The 15,882-nt window shown below is 39.8% G+C and overlaps 1 protein-coding gene across 13 annotated transcripts; it reads left to right on the top strand.

The window, feature by feature from the left end:
- The first annotated feature begins 869 nt into the window (after window positions 1–869).
- Window positions 870–8,531, top strand: LOC131248299 (uncharacterized). 13 transcript variants are annotated; one of them, XR_009172192.1, is made up of 4 exons: window positions 880–964; window positions 1,134–1,456; window positions 5,093–5,160; window positions 5,300–6,009. XR_009172192.1 is itself a non-coding variant. In XM_058248529.1 (4 exons), the coding sequence occupies exons 1-4, from the start codon at window positions 1,343–1,345 to the stop codon at window positions 7,444–7,446; spliced, it is 333 nt and encodes a 110-aa protein (XP_058104512.1). In that variant the 5' UTR covers window positions 971–1,342; the 3' UTR covers window positions 7,447–8,531. The 13 variants fall into 13 exon arrangements, 3 of the variants coding, with proteins under 3 accessions (XP_058104512.1, XP_058104510.1, XP_058104511.1); XR_009172195.1 differs by lacking the exons at window positions 880–964; window positions 5,300–6,009 and adding exons at window positions 6,024–6,103; window positions 7,238–8,531 and having other exon boundaries at window positions 971–1,456; XR_009172196.1 differs by lacking the exons at window positions 880–964; window positions 5,300–6,009 and adding exons at window positions 6,024–6,103; window positions 7,021–7,231 and having other exon boundaries at window positions 971–1,456.
- Window positions 8,532–15,882: the final 7,351 nt, after the last annotated feature.

Raw genomic sequence — 15,882 nt, 5'->3', positions numbered from 1 at the left:
AAAGTAGTTTATCGATGGTAGCGATGAGAAGATGGATGGTTCTAGAAATCTGTCCAGCCATACACATTAGCCCCAAGAGGCAACGCATGCGGACGATCCTACATCGCGACATTCGCAGAACGAACTTATTTCAGTGGAAGAGAAATTCCAGGTGGGCCATCCTCAGGCGGCAAACACAAATGCACCGCGCGTGCTGACGTGGCATATGCATGCGGGATCTATTTTAGAATGGACGGGCCCAGTCATCAAGGCAGCAAGGTATATAGAATTAGAATCCACGCCGTTGGTTATTAATTTTCTGTCCACTTCTTCGTGTGCGCGTAAAATACTTGTGAATGAACCACACACGTATTTTGGGGCAAGGAGCATTCATCGTCGCTCAACCGGAATCGGATTGTGTACTGAGTTGAAATTAATAAACCACAGGAAAAACGAAACACCACCAAAAAAATGAGGAAAGAATACGGAGTATATAGTTTTTTAGCTACGGATATAAACCGTAGCTATAGCAGATGCTCAAAAGGTCAAATAGACGGTCTTGTAAGGGACTTTTTGAAACCCACCACAACATATGTGTTCTATCTAATCCGTCCATCTGTTTTAACATATAATTTTAGTGTAATAACCTAAAAAATGAGGTATATCGAATGCTCAAGTGGACCACATGGTAGGAAACAGTAGAGATTAAATCACACATGATTTCTATGGTGTGGTCCACTTGGAATTTCAATATATCTTTTGGAATAATTCCTTAAATTTATTTATAAAAATTAATGGACGGAATGGATAAACCATATACGTCATGGTGGGCCCCACGTAGGTACCCAATCCACGCCCAAAATAATTGGGCGCGCGCTCAAATCAATATCCGGCCATCTCTCTCTCTCTCTCTCTCTCTCTCAATCATCCCATTTTCAGAGCCCTGGCATTTTCTCTCCCTCGCTATCTCAACGAACTTGGAAAGGTGAGGGATTTCTCCTTTTCTTTTTATTGATTTCCTTATGTTTTGCGAATCTTCTTTGATTCTCTCGACCGAAGATCTCGATTATCAGAGAAACTCATTCAAACTTTACTCTTCTTTTTCTTTGTTTACATCTGCAAGTGAAATTGCTGATTTTATAAATGGGTTGCAGGTAAAGAAGGGCCTGCACAAGCCCATGAGTAGGGGCTGTAAATGTGTAGTGTTTTTGTGTTGATTCTGTATTGTAATTGGAGTGTTTTTGTGTTGATTCTGCATATGGATTTTGATTGTTAGCATTTTCTGACGATTGTGGATGTGGGTTCATTGGCTCTTGCAGTCGTACGGGCTTTTGCATGGGTGTTGCCTATTTTCAGAGAATCCATGAAAAATGTAAACTTGAAACCTGAAAAGATGCGATCTCTAGCAAAGGCCCTTCCAGATTCTTCAAGGCCCTTTGATGATGGGCTGTATAGAGCACTTGATATCTATTTCAAGGTTCGAATCCATTCATCGATATTTACTGTAGCTTGGATTTGCAACTTGCTTTCCTTTTCACAATGTTTTACCTTAGCAAGTTCTAACTTGCAGAAAATGTCTTGTCGAGCTTGTTTGTTTTTGTGCCATATAGAGATATATCATTAGGTGCTAAATGACTAGTTCCAGATATGCAATGAAATAATCTTGTGCATGTAGCATCACTTCGATAACATTTTTTTTTTTTTTTTAACCCAGATAAATTATATCTTGCATGCCAAAGATTTTCATTTGTTTCAAATATTTAGGGCCCAAAAGGACGTGGGTAGAGGTAGTAAGAAAAGACTTGATGACCTATGGTCCAACTAAAGTTATGGCCCCTGATAGAGTGGAATGGGGCGGGACAGGATTCATTTGGCTTACCCCAATTAGCTGTGAGCCTAGGGTAATGCTTAGAGGAGGATGATGTAATGCAGGGGCATTTTCACACTGGGCTCGAGTGGGTCGCCTGTGAGATGCAGGGGCACACTAGGGGTAGGTGACCCATGCGATTTGGGGCCCACAGGGGAGGTCTCGTGTTCGAGACTCTTTACTAGGGGTGATTAATGCGCATTTCACACCGGGCTCGAGTGGGGTAGCCCGTAGGATGCGGGGACACACTCGGGGTGGGCGGCCCATGTGATTTGGGGCCCACGAAGGGGGTTCGGCCGAGGTCATAAACCCATGAGATGTGGGGCCTGGCTATGAGATAAAAGAATTAATTCGTCATACTCTAACAGTTTGAGCTTTTAAAGCAAGTGGTTGATTGTCCTGCATCAAATTGGTATCAGAGTGAGAGGTCTCGTGTTCGAGACTCCTCACCGGAGGTGATTAATGTAGGAGCATTTTCACACTGGGCTCGAGTGGGGTCGCCTGTGAGATGCAGGGGCACACTCGGGGTAGGTGACCCATGCGATTTGGGGCCCATGGGGGAGGTCTCGTGTTCGAGACTCCTTACCATGGGTGATTAATGCGCACACACCGGGCTCGAGTGGGGTAGCCTGTGGGATGCGGGGACACACTCGGGGTGGGCGGCCCATGTGATTTGGGGCCCACGAAGGGGGTTCGGCCGAGGTCATAAACCCATGAGATGTGGGGCCTGGCTATAAGATAAAAGAATTAATTCGTCATGCTCTAACAGTTCGAGCTTTTAGAGCAAGTGGTTGATTGTCCTGCATCATGATGATGATGATAAATTTGATAACATGTTTCTTTTTATCTCATTTGTTTCAAATATTTAATTATTCTGTTTTTGTGGTTCATAATGATACAAGTTATCATCTTAGTATATGTTGTTTTCTTAACTGTCCAAGGGCACATCCTTTTTTATGAACTTGGAATTCCAAAAACTACAAAGACTGCATTAGGCTGCCCATCTGCAAAATTGATAGCTGGTTGGACATCCATTGCAACAAGGATGTTTATTTGTTCCAGAAAAAAATTGAAACCAGTAGAGCTTTTTCGACCACAAATTGAATGAAAAACAGAATTGACTTGCTTTTCTATCATTATTATTGAAATTCATCCTCCCTTTGATTGTTTCTTTGGACGTCCAAATGGGCCTTAAAATCAGCACTGTGAAACAGATGAATGTTGACAGAAAATGGATGGTTTGACTATATTCATGTCTCCCACATTATTACTTGTTCCTTTTCAGTTCTGAAAGATGCATACAATTCTTATAGTACATGGAACCATTCTGTTGTTACTTCTCCATTGTCAAATGCCGCAAAACCAAAACCTTTTTTCAGAGCATTAGGCAAGATTTTGCTTGAGATTATTTTTAAATGGTTGCAGTGTTGCCTATAGATTCTACGTGTAGTAGGTTTTGGTTTTGAGCATTTGGTGAAGATTATGCATTACATGTTGTTTCTGGTTCTTCAGGGTGCGTTTGGATGCAATTTTAAATTGGATTGCAATTCTGTTGTGTAATAAAGTGGAGATAAATAGATTGTAGTTAGTTTTCCTATCGAGGGTTGAGCTCCTGATTGCAGTCCCGTTCCTCTCAAGTTGGACTCAAATGAAACATGACTGCAAGTTGAGGGCTTCTTTCCCCTTATGAATACTAGAAAACATCATTAGTTTTTCTCATTTCTTCTTGATTAAACTAAATATTTGTTGTAATTCAATTCACTTGATTTTTTAAATTTTTTTAGTTGATTCTGGATAAAGGTTTTGGTTTTCGAAGTTTTCGTGTCGTTGTTCCTGCATATTGTATTTGATTAATTCCACCTCGTTATGACTCGATTGCCTTGATGGGTTTTGGTTTTGCGGCATTTGGCATGGATTCTCCTTGGTGAATTTTGATTCTATTGTGTATATTTTTTTGTTCATAAATAGTCTGGAGTATCTCCTCATTCATTGTGAGTTTGATTCAGCAATATGAGCTGGTTCTTGTGGCTCTCAATTGGTAAGAGAAGGAAACTTCTTTGGCGGCCCACCATGTGGGCTGTTGTGTTGTCGATTTGGAAGGAACAAAATCTTAGGACCTTCAATAACAGATCTGATAAAAGAGACACCGTTTTTCTTAGGGCCAAAGGAGAGTCATTTCTAGGGCGTTGGCACTGAACCTCTTTATGGGTGATGATAGGGTAGATCCTTCACGGGACTTGGTAAATGCGTTGTAAATTCTAGGTATAGTGAGGTTGAGGGATGGCCCCTCACCATCCTTCTCTTTGCTGTGTGCTTCTCTATGGTTGTATCTTTTGCTTATTTTAATAAATTTTCTATGTTACTTTTCAAAAAAAAGAAAGAAAGAAAGAAAGAAAGAAAGAAAGAATCTTTTGGATTCTTATATTGTCGTCTTGAATCTGCAATTGGTTTTTATTTTTGGTGTGTTTTGTTGAGATTCTTAGTTGGGTTTCGTTTAGTGATGTCTTTTATGCTGCTTTTGATTCTTGATTCACTTTGTAGTTATTCTGTTATGGGTATTTGATTCCTTCCACCTAACCTAGATTTGGTCATATTGATGGTTATGGTTATTATTTGGATTTGGTGTGTTTTTAAACTGGTTTTGATTCTTTTGCAGAATTTTGTAATGTTTTGTGTTGATTTAGCAAATGGGTTTGGGGTTCTTGTGGTGTTCCATGTTGATTCTGCAAATGGATTTTTTTTTTTTTTTTTTAAATAAATTATTTTATGATTTTATAAACGTGTATATGATATCATTCTCCGTCCATTGGTTTTCACTGCCTAAGGTTTGGTTTGGGCTGATTTTTGGTCCCAAGGGCTAATGTCAATAAATGTACCTGGTGGATGGGTAGATATGATGTATGCATAGAAGTCTTTCTTTGTGTCCCCTTAACACTACTTGAGGAATTTGGCATGTAACCCAATTTCTATTTGTTCCTTGCTGCAGTACCTTGTTTTGGCATGCAACCCTTTGGCACTTAGCAAACTAGATTTCTGAAAAGACAAATACTAGTAAAGACTTGCAGTTAATCTTTTGTTCAGCTAAGAAAACTGAAAGGGCATTTATTCATCAATTGTTAGGGACTGCCAGTTCCAGCACTAGTAAAGACTTGCAGTTACTCTTTTGCTAATTTATCTTCCCAGATTTTGATCGTATTGGATCTTCCAGTTTCACAATTTAGATAACCATCCTGGTTTTTGGGCCAGGTTATCTACTGTGGGGCCAACTGATTTTCGTATGTTCCACATCCTCATCTGCATGTGAAGATGTACATGTGAGCTAGCAAACATCCGCTTTTTTGTTTTTCCATCTTTAAGTAATTCTAAGTTCTTTTTTGTTATCTTCTCCACATGTTTCATTTACTACAATCTGCAAGCAGGTATTGTATTTATCGGGCTTTTCGTTTCTTTCAGAGCTGTCCCGCATCTATTTCAGAGCTGGTCAGCGAGTGCATGGGGAGCCTATTGGAAGATGTCTGTGGCATGGAGTCTTCTTTGCTGTCATTTGGGGCATATGGAATGAGAAAAATAAGAGAAATTTTCAAGGGAAACAATTCCCAGTCTGTGGCATCCTTAGCAGAATCAATGGAGGCCTACATTGGGCGACAGCCATCCAGCACTTTGGAGGATTCTCAAGGGGGATGATCATGCATAATTGGGAGAAATCTTCCTGAGCCTCTAAATGCCTGTGGGCCATGTGTCGGATGACTTCAGTTTCAGGGCTGTGGTCTCATTCAGGAATTAGAGTCCTGTTTGTTACCGTTTTATCTCAAATTGGGGTTTCTATATAGTTTTCTTTGCTCTTGGAGCCTTGTATGTAGCTGGCTAGGGTAGCAAAGCATGTTGTCTTTTATATTTTCCTATTCAATAAAGGATAGTCACCCATGAAAAAAGCTAAACGCTCAAGATTACCAGGTTTAGCATGTTTAAACTTCAGCCACTAGGGTCGCCTGCCGATTCTTGACTAAATATGTTGCTAACTAATTGTGATTTCCTGTTTGTTAGTGTTTGTTGCCATTTCCTTTTTTATTACTAATTTGATTATTTTCTATTCTTTTTCATACAAAATCTTGGAGTTTGCAACCCAAAATCTATGTTTGGGGGATCAATAGAAATTCAATGAGTTTTCCTTTTGCAGGAAGTTCTTGGGAGATCCGTAAATGGTACAACGTATGCAGGAATCCAGGCCCAAACGACAGGAGCTCCACAGAACCATTGGTTAGTAAGATCCTTCCTGACTAACGTTTCCTCAGGATGTGAATGAAGTAATGATGCATCCTTTTCGTACATGGTGTCATGAATCAGTGATCAAGATCATTGAATGATGGGTCCCAATTGTATGGGGAATTCCTAAAATATTCCACATTCGAGGATCCTAGCGATTTAATCTTTGGCTTTTTTTTTTAAATAAAAAATCTGGACCATGGCTTTTTGTTTTTAATCTGGACCATGGCTTTGTTTTCCTTCATGACCATCTATTTTGTAATCCACTTATTTACGGGTTAGGATCTTCTAATCAGGAAGAATTTGGGAGCAGCCACAACTTTCCTACAGGTGGCAAATACACATTAAATCTGACCCAATGATTGAGCTGGCTGTATCATAAATTAGACAACTCATACCAGACCATATGCTCTTCTTCTTCAAAATTTAATTGGCTAAAAAAAATATGGCTCTCTTAATTAATCTTGCCAATATAGGGTTGTTGCCTATGGTCTGGCATGAGTATATACTTATTGGACATCGAAGTAGCTGACCATGAGCCCTTTTAGCCGTCTTGGCCATTCATTACCATAATTATGTTTGTGATTCATGACCTTAGTTAATTGAACAATCCTGACTTGCACCAACCGCATTGTTTGCTGCAAGGGCACTGGCTCTTCCCTAATCACTAGTTGATTCTAAGGAACTGTGTATAGGATTATCACCGCCCAATCCACTATTTGAAGTCATGGACTTGATGAAAGGATTCACTTTAATATTAACTAGTGTGGCGGTTCTAATACTAATTGGCATAGCGGTTCTATTACTATGATCTGTTGTCGATATATCAATCAGTAATCTTCTTGGTCAAATCAAGTCCAAAATCTGATGTGCAGAGATGTTTGTGATTTACATTTGATTTTTGCATACAGATCAAGGAATGGACCAAAGCACAACATATCAATGATCCAAAGACTAGAACTTTGAATTCATACTCTCTTTGTTTGCTGGTTATCTTCCATTAATAATGGTCTGAGTGGACTGTGGAGCACATAACTCCATAGTTAAATACATGAAACCTTATTGCACTTCACGATATGTACATGGGCTATGTGAAAAACAATTTTTTTACACTTTTCTCGTCTGTAGGTCTGCTTGTGGAGCTCCCTTTATCTTTTATCATTGTAGGACTGTAAATTCCTTGATGAGAGCTGGTTGCCAAAGTTTACAGTCATTGTGGCTCAAAAGACTTCAAGAAAAGGTGGGTGCTAGTAAATTTCTTCTCATTTCTCTGTTTTTGTTATAAGAAACTTAAAGAAATTTTTATGCAGGCACCTTTCCAAACTTCCCTTGGGTGAATGTATGGGATCCTTACAAGCTCTCGGTTATAAGCTCCAATGTTTCCAAAGAAGAAATAGGAGGTGCATAGTGGATTTTTGCAACTATGTTTCTACAACTATGTTTGGCTTAGAAATGTATGAAAAAGCCTGAAATCAGTAGCTTTTTTTGTTTTCTTTAGCAATGGAAAGTGGCATTTAATGGTTTGCTAGTGTCATCCAATCTAGGCGACTGTTTGGGCATGGTCCACTCATGTGATCAATGGTCTAGATTGCTGCACTGTAGTCCACACTGGTAGGAACTCAGGGCTTGAGGACTCTAAACTTATCTGCGAGCTGAAGATATCATATGGTTTTCTGAAAGTTATTTAAGGTACCATTTTGTTTGCTTCTTTTTTTTTTCCTCCTGCTTTTCCTTGTGTCTCAAATCTGTAAATTTTTTGTCCATTATATAACCTTTCATTCTCAGGATGCCTGTAAATGGGGCTAATTGTAAATGATTTACAGGTTGTGTTTGAATGCTGATTTAAGCCTGTAAATGTCTTCTAATCTAGAAGATTCAGCCTAGCAGAATTTTTAATTGTTTCTTTTTTCTTTTTCTTTTTTTCTTTTACTTTGTTAGGCATTGACTGATATTCATAAGAGACTATTGTTCTCTTAAATAGTGATCCTCATTCATGTAGATCATCTTTGAGTCTCTTAGCAAAGTTTAAAAAAAAAAAAAAAAGATTGTTGATTATGAAAGATGAAACTTTCGTCTCACACACACACACACACACACACACACACACACACACATATATTCATGACACACAAGTGCATATTGAGATATTAACTAGCTGACATGATAAAAATCACCTTGGAACAACACAAGGCAGAGCAGACAGCTTTGCCCCTACTACCATTATGACAGTGGCAGCAAGGAGCAGAGAATTGCCCAGATCTTCAATTGCGGGTAATCCCATAGGCCAGACCATCTACAAACACACAAAGCGAAGGACAGAAAGAGCAGACAACCTTCCCCTACTACCATTATGTCAGTAAAAGGGTAGAAAGTTCAGCTCAAACCTGGTTGAACCTTTTACTTTCATTCCGTTCTTTCTTTCTTTCTTTCTTTCTTTTTTTTTTTTTTTGGAGAAAGATTTCATTAATTGAAAGATTTCATTAATTGAAAGATTTCTTTCTTACTTATTTTGAGAAAGATCTCATCTTGTCCTTTGAAACAAATTCTGAATATGCATCTAGTCTAGAAGTGCCCTTAGCTAATAATACGGTTTTCAGAACCAAAACACTATTGGAAGTTAATCTACAGCAACCACCTTAGTTAGCGTATGTTTTTTTCCTGAATAAAGTGTTGACTCATCCTTCTCTCCAAAAAGGCAAAAAGCCTTCTGTGCACAGAATTTGTTTTGCCCATTTCAGGCCACTGGATAGCCAGCATGTGTCACCCTGGTGGGGCCCACATGCACTGATTGTCGAAACTGTCCACCCTCCAGGTGCTTTCATAGATGTGCTACAGTAAGAAAATTCCATGAAATGATGATTGTGATCATCATATCTAGCTTAACATGGACCATTGAAAAGAAATTTTCATTCAACTCCACCAAACAATGGTCTAGATCATGTTATAGTGTGATGATTGGACCAGTCTCCTCAAAATTGAAAGGATGGTTTTGATTTTTGAACCTCACGACATGTTACACATGCTGTTGATCCTAAGTTGTGGCCTTGGCAAAACAAGCTCCTATGCAGTTGTGTGGGATCTGTTTGAATCTATCATGCCTCATGGCATATGGTGCATCGCAGGATATGTTATCTGATGGTGTGCATTGTGATACGAGCTCATGGCCTAAAAGTCAGGCCGGTCCACTCATATGGTAGATCACATGCATATGTTGAATATGGATGGTTGTCATTCTTGTCTATTTAATATCTTTTGAAGTTTGAAATCGAGGAGTGTGTATTAATTAAGTGTTTTGTGTTTAAATGTAAATCAATGCAACCGCTCCATATGGGCTGCTGTTGCTAGTTGGTTCAGGTATTGGTTGCAGATTCCTTTGTTTGGACTGGTTTTAGCTGATGTTGGTTGGAATGGGAAAGTTTTTTGTTTTTTCCTGCTTATGGCTGCTTCCATTGGATTTGGATGAATCTGAATTCAGGTTTTTAGCTGAAGCATTTTCTCTTCAGATCCAAGTGCTAGATAATGAAGTCTTAATGGAGAATCGGAGTTAGAATGTGCTTGGTGTCACCATGTAGTGGTTATTCTCAGAGTTGTGTTCCGGCAAACCTGCTAGCAATTCTGGATGGTTTTGGGTCTGATCCTCTAACTTGCTCTATTTGATCATCGTCCTTTGCTCCTATTATAATTACAACTGGCGATCTTTTGTATTATGAAATTTGTTTATTTAGAAATGTGAATGTAGGTTGCTTTGTATGATTTGATTGCTATTCGTAATATGAATCATGATTTGATTACTATTTGTAATATGAATGCATTGTTTTCTTTCCTGATTGTATTTTATGTACTATTCCTAGCAGCATTAACTAGGAAATGATTGTTTTCTTTCCTGGTACCTATTGTTTTAATGAGACAGATGCCCCACGGAAGTGTCATGCTAGTGGGAAAGATGGTATGTCACCAAAAGTATTAGAAAATGAATTGGATGATAAGTTCAAGGGTGCGTTTGGATGTTCAACCGTACGTACATCTGTCTCCACAATCTCCACCGCAATATCAAAATTTTCGCAACAGTTCCGGCGGAACCCTAAATCCCTAAAATTTCTCAAAAAAATCTCCAAAATCCCACGATTTTTGGCAGATTTGTTGCTGAAATCTCCCTTTCGTAGGAAATCTACTATTTATTTGACAAAAAACAAAAGGAGTTCGAAGTTCTTTCGCCCTTACGGCGCACCACTAGCTATCGATCGTGTGGCCCACCAAATTCAGCTTCCGGATCAGGCAATCTTCTTCCACAGGTACCGAAATCCCCTCTAACATGGATTGAAAGATTTCCCCCTTTTTTTATTTACGATTTTCCGGTAAATATGCCGATACAACATGATAGTATAGCTAATATCGGTGATTTCGCAAAAAAATCATATGGCATGATAAAAAGAATTATGTTTTTTTGATACAATAATATCGGCCGATATAGTATCGATATTAGGAACATATATAACAAACATACTTGAGGTTAGAGAAAAACCGGTCTCAAAATTGTTTCTTTATGCATATTTGAGGTTATAGCATACTTGTTAAGATAACCAACATAATACTCTCCCTATTTTGTAAAATTGGGAGGAATTCTTTTGTGAAAAAATCTTGATAAAGTTCTGATGGAGAGCTGGTTACGGATAATTTTATGGCTAAGATGGACTAAAAAGGTCTGGTCGGATATGTAAGGAACATACATCTCAGTGGCCCCAAAGTTAGGGATCCACCCAGACCGCGGCCAGTCCCGATGGGGTTAGTACGTAATCCGCGTCATCGTGAATGGGTTTACTTAAAAAAAACCACCAGCAGTTTATACATTCATATATTCACGTATGTCACACGACTCACACCTGGTGTTTGTCACTTTTCTTTCTCATATTCACGTATTTCACACCTGATGAGTGGTAGGTTTACACAGGGCACGTTGCTCCCATGACACCTGAGAAAAGATGGCATGTTTGCATGTTTTTGGCACCTGAGCAAAGATTGCATGTTTGCATGTTTTTGGCACCTGAGCAAAGATTGCATGTTTGCATGGCAACATCATCTGAAATGACTGAGCAAAGATTGCATATATGGGCTCTTGGCCACGTTATGTTTCTTGGACAACCATAGGGGAAGCAGACTGTGCTTCTTGGCTGGATTCGTGATTAGTACAAACGAGGGATTGATGTTTGTGGTTTTTGGATTTCAATGGGATGTTGTACGGTGGGAACGGGGGTTTAGGAAAAACGATTGTATGATGGGAATGGGAGGTTTAGGAAAACTAGGAATCGGTAGAGAGGAATTACAGAGAGGAGTGATAGAAGCTAAGGCCTCAGGTGAGGCCGGTGAGGCCTCAGGTGAGATGCATGTGTGAAACCGCTGTTCTTCAGGTGGGAGTGGCCTCATGCAACCTGATCTCGTTGGAGAGATACATAAAGATCGTCCAAAGGCACTCATCGGAGAAGGACCGACCCATCGAGCCAGGCCTCCAACCCCTCAAGATCCTGCAGCCACTGCAAAGCCAACATCGCCAGCATCCGCACCAACTCCTCAAGATCCCGCGGCCACAGTGCCAGCATCCGCACCAACACCTCAAGATCGAATGACAGAAGCTAATCAGATGATGGCTCAGGTGAGGCCTCAGGTGAGATGCATGTGTGAAACTGCTGTTCTTCAAGTGGGAGTGGCCTCACACAACCTGATCTCCCAATCTCGTTGGAGAGAAACATCAAGATCGTCTGATCATGCTAAAGCCACTCATCGGAAAAGCAGCGACCTGTCGGTGTGGCAAAGCCAACATCTGACAATCCATCCCCACCAACCCTGTAAAAATTTCCAACATTTTCACGTCTTTCTTTCTCTCTCATCCGTCCATGATGGGCCACCATGATCTGTTTAAAAAAAATCCAAGCCTTTGGCAGGTCGGGGCCATCGTTATATTTGTCAGGAATCCACTCCGTCCATCCGTTTTGTGACCTAATTTTGGGAGATTAGACCAAAATTGAACAGGATCCAAGACTCAAGTGGGCTGTATAAAAAGGGTTTTAATGGTAGACGTTTCATCCCCCAAGTGGGCTGTATAAAAAGGGTTTTAATGGTAGACATTCCATCCCCCACTGCTTTTTGCAGTGTGGTCGACTTGATAGTTAGATCTGTCTTAAAGCCTTAATACGAGCTCCACAAATGGTGATCAGACTCACAAAACTTGCTGACGTCAATACAGCCGATATATAGCTGGTGTGAGGTACACCAGCCAATCCGCTCCTGGGTTTTGCTTCTCCTCTTGGTGGGCCCCACGTTGGTCATAACCCTGGGGTGGGCCATCTTCCAAAGTGAATATTCCGAGGCCACGGCTTTTGCTTTTGGGCCACACGAGCGAAGGTCATGGACCAGATGCGCCATTGGTTCGATCCAGTTCATGTGTGCTTAGTGAGCCATTGACGGTGCTGTCTGATCTGAACCCGATGGCTCGACCATGGACTCTGGAGCTGGACCCCACTCCAGAGGATGAAAGGTGTTTTTTTGTTACCCTTTTGACCAGAGCCGAGATCATTGACTTCTTTACTCAGTAAGTAAATAAATGGCGTGACTTGTGAGTTTGACTACGTTGACTGTAGTGTTTTTCAAGAACGCGACGACGCACGTGCTAGCTCACATGCATACTAAGTTGACTGTAGTGTTTTTTAAGAATGCAACGCCCCTAGCTCACATGCGTGTGTGAAACTCACATGCTGTGAAACCGCTGTTCTTCAGGTGTGAGTGGCCTCACGCAAGACGGTGCGGCCCTTGAAATGGGACCCACCGTGATATATGTATTTTTTATCCACACCCTTCATCTCTTTTTTTTTTTTTCTTTTTCTTTTTTTTTTTTCTGTTGATTTTAGGGCATTTAACAAAAAACAAAGCTGATCCAATTCTCAGATGGACCGTACTAAAGGAAACAGTGGTGATTGATCATTAAAAACTTTTAATTGGCCACAAAAGTTTGGTATAAAGATGATATTTGTTTTTTAACTTCAATTAGCTTTGTGTGACCTTATAAAAAAGTATTACTACAATGAGATCTAGGAAGTTTTGAATGGTGGGGTGTTTAATCACCACTGTTTCCTATGATATGGTACACCTGAGTTTTGGATGTATCTATTTTTGAACTGGAAAAAAAGATGGACAGCGAGATATAGACATACATCAAGACTGGTCAGCAGTAACGGCTGCATTGTCTTCGATGAGGCCGGGCCTCACCTAATGCGCTCCCCCTTGAGTAACTCAAGCATACTAAGTAAACTCTGTGGGGTCCACAGTGATTTATATATTTTATCCACTCCTTCCATCCATTTTATCATATAATTTTAGGGCTTAAACCCAAAAATGAAGCATATCCAAATCTCAAATGAACCACACCGGGAGAAACAGTGTGAATTGAAAGTCTACTATTGAAAAATTCTTGGGGGCCACAGAAGTTTTGGATCAAGCTTATATTTTTATTTTCCCTTCATCCATATCCGTATGGTCTGAGGATCATCACATGCCATCGAATATATGTCATTCGCCGTGCATTTGAGCTTACCTGGAACCCAACATGACGTTATTGTGGAATCTAAACCGTTCATCAGGTGCAATGCCTCATTTTCACAGTACATTCTATAAGTAAGGCTGATTTATATCTCAGGTAGGCCACACATCAAGGGACGTAGTAAAATCATGTCTAAAACCTCTGAATTTATGTGGTGTGGCCTACTTGAGTTTTTGAAATGAGCTGATTTTGGGAGTGTACGGTCATCCTGTTTGGGGCATGTTTGATAAATGAATTTAATCTTTCACATACTCATACAAAATTACTCGTATTAATAAAAGCATACCCTATAAATATATTTTATACATACCAATTTTTAGTTCACTCCAATATCTTAGTTGGCCTAAATACATCAACTCTCGGATAATAGAAATCATAGTATGTGTTGTAATCTCATAATGCTAAAATAAATAGTAAATCATTAAGTGTGAAAAAAGATATATATGAAACAACTACCAAATGAACTACTTGCGGTTTATAAGTTGTTATGTCACATAAATTTCATGAATAGATCCTGTTATGCTATGTAGCATGAATGGGCATACAGTCAACATGATACACTAACAAACATGTTGTCTAGTTAGGAATAATGTAATATGGGTGGTTAATAAAAAATTGCACAATTGTTATGTTAGTTGGGACGAGAGAAGTCAAGGTTTTGTTATGTTAGTTGGGACGAGAGAAGTCAAGGTTTGAAGAACAAAGGGCAAGGTGTCTTAATGATATGAGGATCATCACATGCCATCGAATATATGCCATTCGCCGTGCGTTTGAGCTTACGTGGAACCCAACACGATCTTATCGTGGAATCTAAACCGTTCATCAGGTGCAATGCCTCATTTTCACATTACATTCTATAAGTAAGTTTGATTTATATCTCAGGTGGGCCACACATGAAGGGACATTGGAAAATCATGTCTAAAACCTCTAAATTTATGTGGTGTGGCCTACCTGAGTTTTTTAAATGAGCTGATTTTGAGAGTGTACCGTCATCCTGTTGGGGCACGTTTGATATATATATATATATATATATATATATGTGTGTGTGTGTGTGTGTGTGTGTGTGTGTGTGTGTGTGTGTGGACGGTCCCGATCATCAGACTATCTCTGCATGTGGACCAAACTTTGTGTGGCATGAAGATGAGGGTGAGTCAAGTTGGTATGACGGAGAGTCACGGAGGCGAGTTCCTCTACAACTGTGTGTAATCAGTTGACGTGGCTCACCTTAGTTTTTGAGTGATTCTATCTGGTTTGTAGCATCTTTTGAATGGATTGGATTGCGTATACAGATTTATGGTGTGCCCCACGCACACAATTTGGCAGGTTTTAATTGTGGCCGTCCACTCCCCATCTCAACTTTTCCTTGTGGTACGACTCGACTATACTTTTGATCGACCTGATTTTTAGGTTAGTGGGGTGTACCAGAAGGGCCGCACCTTATGGATGGAGTGGATTTGGGATCTGCATTTCAGAAGACCCCTCTCACGTAGTTGTAGATGAGCTTATTCTACTGTAGGTGTAATGGGTTTGCTGCACACGTGGCTATCTGGGACCGGCTTGCAGACTGGAAGCGGATTGGCTGATGTACCACACACCAGCTATACAGCTGATGTAGGTACGTGTCGTGCGAAGACGAGATAAAAAAACACTTAGGTGGGTCATACCATGTGTAATGGTGCAAAATCATCCCTAAAACCTCTTAAGTTAACGTGGTGTGGCCCCGTAAGGATTCGAATATTCTGATTTCAGAAGAATCCATTCATCCTTATGCGGCACATTAGATGAGTGTATATTGTATATCATCCTAGAGTCATGGATGTGCTTTCAAATCTAAAATCCTTTGATTATTTATTATAGGGGACAGTCTTCCATGACATGCAAGAAAGAGTCTGTTTGGTTATCCAAACATGCCAAAAACGCTAACCACGACTCTTACCTCATTAAAATAAAGAAGAAAAATTCCTATATGGTTTACTAGCTCATTAGTGCACCTTATAAATTTGAACCCTATTTTATTTTAAAATTCAGATCCTAGGTATGCTACATTGTTGATGTTGTCAGCATTGTTGCATTAAATACCGGTCGAGATAATGTATCCCAATAACATTACAATAAACATATTTTTTTAATTTCTGTCTGTAGCAAACAAAATATTCAGAATTCTTTATTTTATACACTAAATTGT

This window comes from Magnolia sinica, chromosome 6, assembly GCF_029962835.1.
Source record: "Magnolia sinica isolate HGM2019 chromosome 6, MsV1, whole genome shotgun sequence".
Classification (NCBI taxonomy): domain Eukaryota; kingdom Viridiplantae; phylum Streptophyta; class Magnoliopsida; order Magnoliales; family Magnoliaceae; genus Magnolia; species Magnolia sinica.
Note: the sequence above shows the minus strand (reverse complement) of the source record. Positions and strands in the feature narration are given on the sequence as shown.

What these genes read in the sequence shown, in the direction of transcription:
- LOC131248299 (XM_058248527.1), top strand. Translation starts at nt 1,343, where the DNA reads ATGAAAAATGTAAACTTGAAACCTGAAAAGATGCGATCTCTAGCAAAG. An exon ending in CACTTGATATCTATTTCAAG is followed by an intron (nt 1,457 to 6,023) that starts GTTCGAATCCAT and finishes TTCCTTTTGCAG; the next exon opens with GAAGTTCTTGGGAGATCCGT. An exon ending in GGAGCTCCACAGAACCATTG is followed by an intron (nt 6,104 to 7,237) that starts GTTAGTAAGATC and finishes TCTCGTCTGTAG; the next exon opens with GTCTGCTTGTGGAGCTCCCT.